At 48.0% G+C, this 8,133-nt stretch overlaps 1 protein-coding gene and 1 pseudogene across 1 annotated transcript; both read right to left on the bottom strand.

The window, feature by feature from the left end:
• Positions 1 to 606: 606 nt before the first annotated feature.
• LOC142442495 (nascent polypeptide-associated complex subunit alpha pseudogene) lies at positions 607 to 1,228 on the bottom strand (annotated as a pseudogene).
• Positions 1,229 to 7,473: 6,245 nt separating this feature from the next.
• On the bottom strand, positions 7,474 to 7,813 carry LOC142443724 (small ribosomal subunit protein eS27-like). The gene has a single exon (XM_075545009.1). It carries the CDS (start codon positions 7,801 to 7,803, stop codon positions 7,549 to 7,551), a length of 255 nt encoding a protein of 84 aa, XP_075401124.1. The 5' UTR covers positions 7,804 to 7,813; the 3' UTR covers positions 7,474 to 7,548.
• Positions 7,814 to 8,133: the final 320 nt, after the last annotated feature.

An 8,133-nucleotide genomic window follows, 5' to 3' on the forward strand; every position in this document is an offset into this window, starting at 1 on the left:
AATAAGAGCCAGTCAGGGTGCAGTATAGCACTGATGAAACACACAGCCTTCCTCTAGTTCTTTAATGCTTCCTCCCCCCCACTACCATGACCCTAACTCTATCTTACCAATGGTACATATAATCCAACTGAGATGGAGTGACATATGTGCCATGTTCGCTAAGGCCAGTCCAAGGAACCAACACCCTGGAAAGTGGGCAGCTCTGGGAGGCAGACCTTCGCCAACCTCCAGAAAGCTCTGGGGCTTCTGGGGAGGGCCGAGTCCATGCTGAGTCTGTTGGAAAAGCAACGTGGGAGTCATGGCACCACATGATGAATATAATCATCATGGGATCGTACATGTAAAAACCATGGAACGGTCGAATGTTTGGGTAGTGAGATATATATATATATGTTGGCCTTGGAGACATTTTACTTTATTATCTGTTTTAAAATTTTTTGTTGTTGTTGAGAATATATAGTAAAACATGCACCAATTCATCTACGTCTGTTCTTTTTTTCACCCATGCCATAACTTTATTGATAGAAACAGTACAAATATTAAACCAAACTATAGTTACCCTTTTGAAACACCAAAAAAAGGGGGGAGGTGCCTCATTTTTGATAGTTACATTAATTCCATAATAGCATTTACAATATAATTACTGCTGTTCTTCAAGGCCAGACTGCCTTTACTCTTGATACATTTGCTTGCGACATGACCAATTCTATGTCCTTAACTTCCACACCTGTTTCATCAACCTCTTCCACTTCACTCTCCTCTTGTACAGTGGGAGTTTGTGTGTTTTCTTGAATGTTCGAGACAGCCTCACCTTGACCTTTGAACTTCTCAGCTGCTTGCTGACATAAATCCTCAATCTTGACTTCCCCCAAAACGATGCACACATCTGAAGCAGGGTTCTTGTAGACATCTGGCTTTGTGATGACAAAGAGGATATTCTTAGTTTTCCGGATAGTGACTCTAGTAGCCCTCGTGGCTTACTGAAGACCCCGTTTGGACACAGCCTTGCGTGCCTTATTTTCACTCCGACTCTGCTTTGCTTTACCGACTGGTTCCGTATCGACCCAAGTCCCTGGGCTCGTTGTGGGGTTGCCTGTGTGGAATCCTGCTCTTTGAGCTTAGGTGCTGACTCATCACTGTCAGATTCTGTTCCAGATCCTGTCTCACCCTGGGCCTGTGGCAGCTCCTGCTCGGTGGCAGGGACGGTTTCTGTGGCTTCACCGGGCATATCGCACAGGGGACACAGAGCCAAGATGGCGGCAGAAAGAGAGCGGACCTACTTCTATTATAATCCAGTGGCGTTGATACATCCTCCGAGGTGAGCAGCCATTCTCAGTCTTTTTTTCTGGATTGTTCCTCTCTTGTTAGCATAGACTCACTGCCCCCTAAGGTTCTTTTTTTAAAAAAAAATAATTGTATTGGGGGCTTGTACAACTTTTAGTGTGTTAGCGATATTTTTACAACAAGCAAAAATGTGATATTAAAAAAAAAAGTTCCTTGGGCCCAAAAGGCCACGTGGTTGCACTCCTCCCTGTATGGGTCAGTCAAGGTGCCTGTGTGGTACAGTGTGAGCTCGACCACGACCATAAAGGTCAACCCACCCAGGGTCTCCTCAGAAGAAAGGCTTAGCCCACGCCTCCCATACAGATCAGTGAGGAAACCCGGATGGAGCTTTTCTCTGTGACACCTGGGGTCGCCATGAGGTGGGATTGATGGGCTCAGTGGCAACAACGGGTTTAGCTTTTAGTTGATTCATCATTGGCACTCGGCTCGCTCAAATGGATGTGACTTTGGACGAGGCAGCCCTGCAGCTGAGCCGGTCAATCTGTTGGGTCTGACAGCTGAGAGCCATCTGCCCACAGTCCCAGCAGTGAGGACAACAGATCCTTTGTTGAAGGGGCTTTGGGCCATACCTCACAGCGTCCACCACCACCAGGGGTCTGTGCCTCTAGCCAAACACACCTGAAGGTGAGGTGGTTATCAGGATTCAACAGCGGCTCTCAACTTCCCGAGGGTTGGAACAACGTGTGACTCAGTGTTGTAACCCCCTCCCTGGGACAGACATTGTTGACTGGTCAACGCTGTACCCTACAGTGTGCGCCCCAGATGGACACGTCTCCCATGCCACTTTGTGTGGGCATTGCTCATGGCCTATCTGGTGGGAATCACACCCACGCTTTGCGCTCCGCCCCGCTCATTGGCGAGTAAAGCACGGGGTGTGTCTGCAGCCTTTCTGCTCGCTAAGGAGCTGTATCCCAAGGGCAAGGGGACTGGGGTGGGGGGGCTTGTGGCTCCAAGAACCAAAGCTGTTGCTTTGGTGACAAGGGGGCCAGCAGTGATGGTCCTGCTACAGCCCAGGCAGGGCTGAGGCTCGGGACAAGGGCCAGGCTAATGGAAGGGCAGAGACGCAGGGACTGAGCGCAAGCCAGTAGCTGCAACCCTCCCGAAGATCAGGTCCCCGCCCTCTCTGTGAAAAACGCGACGTGCCAGATGGTTTTGTACTTGCAGCCCAAGGCCCCCTGGTCCTCACTGGATGGCACTGTGCCTGCGGCTTCGTGGGAGAGGACCCCACGACCGGTTTCCGTGAAGAGCAGGCAGGTTGCGCTCCGCGGGGTGGGTCTGCTCTTGTCACGTGGGCTCGCTCTGAACAGGGAGGGACTCAGCGTCCCCCATCGGCCACACGAACACAGCACACTGTGGGCACCCAGTGAAATCAAACGAAGGAACAAACGAGCTTATTGGTCAGGTTAGATTCTCACATGTGCGTGGTCACCTTTCATTTGTTTCCTGGGTGGATGGGGTCGGGGTGGGGGGTGTCTTCTCGAGGATGTCCCTGGGCTCTGAATGAAGACAGGACTCCCACAGGTGAACAGGACAGGTGTCCATTGGAGGGATGGAGTTGGGACAAGAGGAGGCATGTCGAGAGCTTGGAGGATGCTATGTAGACCAGCCTCGAGTAGAGGTCATGAGTAGGGCGAAGAGGGTGGTCAGACTGGAAAGATAGGCCAAGGGCCAACTGTGGAGGACAGCAGAGACCACGGCCAAGGTGGCATTGGGCCCTTAGGAGGCAGGTCATGGACTGTCGTGGCCGGTTTTCAATCCAGGAGCCAAGTGGAAACTGGGGGCTTGGGGAAATGAATCTGTTCTCATTAGCATGGACTCTAGACCAACGGAGACAACAAGGCAGAGATAAATGGTCCCCGTCTGTCCTTGGAAGAGCCCAGCATGGGTCCAAATGAGCCCGATGGGCTGAGTCACAAATGAGTTCAAACCTCAAGTCTCGGTGCTTTCCATTACAAAACCCAATCTTGTTCAATGACACAATGGGGCGTTAGAGTCATCAGCCAATGAAATGACATCAAGCTGTTCTCCTAGCCAGACTTTGGCCTCTTGAGCAGTCCCCCCACCCAGTAGCCTTGCCTTTAGGTAAGAATGCCCAGAGTCCAAGGCCAGAGTGACCGCTCATAGTCTCCTGACTTTGACCCCAACGCCGCTCTGCCTCTGGCCCTGTGGCTACCTGCAGCACTCATTCCAGGCCCAGGCGCCAGCCCACAGTCCCAGTTCAACTGACAAGCGAATGCTCATTGCATGGGCCAGGATTCCTGCTTCCACTTTACAAGAGGATGTGTTCAACCCTAGCCCACCCCCTGGGGAAGGGAAAACACAACAAAACACCTTTATGGTCTCTCAACCTCTGTCTCCTTGGATGATGATAGTCCGAGGAAACCCACTCACAGAGCCGCTCGAGGACAGGAAAGTGCCCAACTAGTGAGATTGTTGTAAGACAGGGACTCTACCCTTGGAGCCTCAACAGGGTCCACAAGAGAGGTGACCAGCCAAGGTGTTCTCATCTCTGAAGAAGAAAATTCATTCCAATGAGCTTTACCAAGTGTCTTTAGTGCAAATCTCACTTGCAATGTCCTCCCTTTTTCTTAGTATATGTTTTAATTGGGGGGCTCTTACAGCTTTCATAACATCCACACATCAATTGTATCCAGCATATTTGTACATATATTGCCATAGTTATTTTCTAAACATTTTCATTCTATTTGAGGCTTTGGTATCAGCTCTTCTTTTTACCATCCTTCCCCTGCTCCCACCTTTGTGACCCCTTGATAAATTAGAAATTATTACTGTTTTCATATCTTATACCAAACGCGGTCTCCCTTCACCCTCCTCTTCTCACATCCCTCCTACCCTCCTGGTATTGCTACTTCCATTTATGTCTCTGAGGGGTTTATCTGACCTGAATTCCATGTGTCCTAAACTCTTATCTGTACCTGTGTACATGCTCCAGCCCAGCCCGCAGTGAAAGGCAGGATTGGGGTCATGATAGTGGAGGGTGAGGAAGCCTCAAGGAACCAGAAGAATATAGTGTGTTCCATCAGTGCTAGACATCTCCCTGGTTGACTCATCCCTTCCTTGTCACCCTTCTGTGAGGGTATGTTAATCAGGGTTGACTAGAGAAACAAATCCATAGACACTCATGTACATAAGAGAGAGCTTTATATAAAAGACCAATTGACTATTGAGAAAACATCTCAGCCCAGTCCAGATCAAGTCCATAAGTCCAATACTAGTCCATATGTCTGATACCAAATTATGAAGTCCTCTTTAGACTCAGAAAACATATGCAATGACCCTGAATGCAGGAAGATCACAGGCCAGTGGGTGGAGAGTCTTGTGGATCCAGTGGCGGTATATGCATCTCAGTACTGGTGTGGGTCTCCATTGGGCTCCTTCAGCTCCAGGGCTCTAGCATAGCTCAGCTCCATGTGTCTTCTCAACAGGAGTGTCTCCCAGGGAGTGAGCCTGTGTCCCACCTCCAGAGAATTATTTATCTCCCTGGCTCTTCCAAGTGAGGTCATCAAGCTGCGACCTGATTGACAAGCCTAAACTCCACCCCATTCACTCTAATAGTCTCAAATTGACAACAGCTTAAGTAAGTACCACAGAGGGGATGTTGCATTGTCTACAGATAGGCTTTGGGTTTTGCTCCGACACCTCATGATCGCACAGGCTGGGGTGCTTATTTCATGTGGGTTTGTTGCTTCTCTGCTAGATGGTCCCTTGTTTAACTTCAAACCTTTAAGACCCCAGATGCTGTATCTTTTGATAGTTGGGCACCATCAGCTTTCTTCACCATATTTGCTTGTGCATCCATTTTGTCTGCAGCGATCATGCTGGGAAGGTGAGCATCACAGCATGCTAGGTATTAGAACAAAGTGTTCTTGCATTGAGGGAGGGCTTGAGCAGAGGTCCAAAGTCTGTCCACATCCTCAATGTATTGCCATATAAATATATATACCTATGCCAATACATTGAATTTTATGAATTAATATATTTACATAAGTACACACCTATGTTTATACCTCTATCCATAACTTTGCTTCCTAGATCGTTCCTGTTTCCTTTACCTTCATCCTGTCCCACTATCACACTCACCCTTCTGTTTCTTAGTAATTCCTCTCAGCTAGCTTGTTGTTGCTCCAACATCCTCATGCAAATAACTTTAAGTTGACCCTAAAAGCGTCATACTGGACTTCAATAGACTCTCAACAGCTTGTAGCTGCTAATTGGTTTTTAGCAAATTGGCTAAAGTCAACAGGTCTCTACCCTCCCAGTTGTGGTGGTTACATAATTTCAGGTCAACTTGAAGATCTATGAAAGTGTAGGGGTGCTATTCAGCTTGTCAATCAGTCCCAGCCTGATGGTGCCTCCTTGTGGGCATGGCCTTCTCATAAGGAGGGTTCTGGGAACCTCCCCACCTCTCTCTCTGCCTTCACCTCCCTGCTAGCTGACCCTGCTTATTTCTGGAGGCCTGGAGATGCATCCACCACCATTGCATCCACAAGATTTTACACCCACCGGCCTGTGATCATCCTGCATTCCGCATCATTGCTTGTGGCTGCGTGAGTCTGAAGAAGGATTTAGAGACTATTATCGAACTTATGGACTTGAGTTGGACAAGGCTGGGATGTTTTCTTCATATATAATTACTTCTCGATGTGAAGCTCTTTGTTACACATAGATGAGTGTCACTGGATTTGCTTCTCTCGTCAGCCCAGCCTAACACACCAAGCATTCCAAACAAAAGTGGGCAGAGGAGCCAGTGAATTGCCTCATGTTACGGTGGGTACCAAAATCTTCACCACCAGAGCAGTAGATAACATCATGGTAATTGGAGAAAAAATTGATGTTGTCAAATATTTTTGTCTTGCTTGGATCCATAACCAATGCTCATGGAAGCAGCAGTCAGGAGATCAAACGACACATTACATTGGGTAAATCTGTAGCATAAGACTTCTAGAGACTATTGACTTGAAGGCAGTTTACTCTGAACACTAAGGTGTGCCTGACCCATGCCACGATCACTGCAGATGCATGGAAAAGTTGGACATTGACGAAGGAAGGCTGAAGAAGAATTGATGCATCCGTATTATGGTGCTGGCGAAGAACACTGAACGTATCATGGACGCCAAAAGAACAAGCAGATCTGCCAGAAATACAGCCAGACTGCTCCTTAGAGGTGAGACTATGTCTCACGATCATTGGACAGATTGTCAGGAGAGATCAGTCCCTGGAGAAGAACATCACGCTTGGGAAAGTAGCTCTCACTGCCACTGAGTCAATGCTGACTCATAGTGGCACCGCCCGCCCGGTTGGGTTTCTTGGAGTAGAAAGCTCAGTTTTTCTCCTACGGAGCTGCTCGTGGTTTGGAACTGCCAACCATGCGATCGAGGCCCAATAAGTAACCACTACAGCAGACCGTCAACCAGATGAGTTGACCTAGGGGCTGCATCAATGAGCTCAAACATAAGAACAATTATGAGGATGGCAGGAGCAGGTGGCGTGGCATTCTGCTGGGCACAGACTAGCTCTGAGTTGGAGCCTGCTCAACAGCATCTAACAACAACAGCCGTGGGTAAACATCTCTTCCAGTAGTCGGCTAACTGAGTGGAAGAGATCCCTATTTGTGCCCATTCCCAAGGAAGATAACCCAACAGAATATGGACATTATTGAACAATCCTGTGAATATTTCACACAAGTAAAATTGGCCAAATAAACATTTTAAATGATTGCAGCAGCACATTGACTGCTGGATTCAGAAGAGGACACGGCACGAGGGATCTCATCACTGAGGTCAGATGGATCTTGGCTGAAAGTAGAGACTGCCGGAGGATGTTTACTTGTGTTTTACTCACTATCCATGAAATCAGACTGTGCGGATCATAACAAACAATGGGCAACATTGCAGAGAACGACAACTCCAGACAACTTGATTGGGCTCATGTAGAACCTGCACAGAGGCCAAGAGGCAGTCATTCAAAGAGCACGAGGGGACGTGAGTGGTTGACAAATCGGGAAAGGTGTGCGTCAGCTCAGTGATGCATCATCCTTTCACCAGTTTAACTACTTGGCATAGATGACCTGATGTAATCCACAGAAATTCCCATGAGGATATACCAATATTTTCTTTCTTTTTTTTTTTTTATCCAAAATGGGTTTATTAGAATGGCTTCCCACTCATCTCGACTCCGGGCCTTTTAGTGCTGCTTCCGTCTGAAGGAGCATCCTTCTGTGAGCCTTGCTTTTCCTCCTGTAGGCTGACAGAGGACAGTAGAGCAGTCAACACACAAAACTACTGTTTGTGCATGGCTGAAGACCGTGGTGATTTTATAGCAGCCTGGGCATTTGACATCCATGAAGTAGGAATTGGGGCTCTGCACCAGGCGCTTCTTCTTGTGTTTTCTCTTCTCCTCTTCGGGAGAGGGGTGAAGGAGATCCTTTGCGAGAGGCATGATCGCCGAGCGGTTGTCAGCGCCGGAAAGCCCAATATTTTCTTAATGGACAGAGGAAAACAAAGACACAGGAAAGTTTAGTAACATGTTACATAGCTAGTAAGTGGGGGGTTGAGATTTAAACCAACGAGCCTACGTTCTTTATCTCAACACTATACACCTACTCCTCACTTACTGACTCTCTAATTACCCAATAGTTTGCATTTACGGCAACAGTCAAGAAGCGCACTATCTGCCACTTGGCACATGAATAATGTGTGTGGCCACGTCAACTGCAGTCGTGAGAGGTGAGAATAGCACTGGCTGTGAGAAGTTACATGTCAATTCGGC

The sequence above is a fragment of the Tenrec ecaudatus genome, chromosome 3, assembly GCF_050624435.1.
Source record: "Tenrec ecaudatus isolate mTenEca1 chromosome 3, mTenEca1.hap1, whole genome shotgun sequence".
NCBI classification, from domain to species: domain Eukaryota; kingdom Metazoa; phylum Chordata; class Mammalia; order Afrosoricida; family Tenrecidae; genus Tenrec; species Tenrec ecaudatus.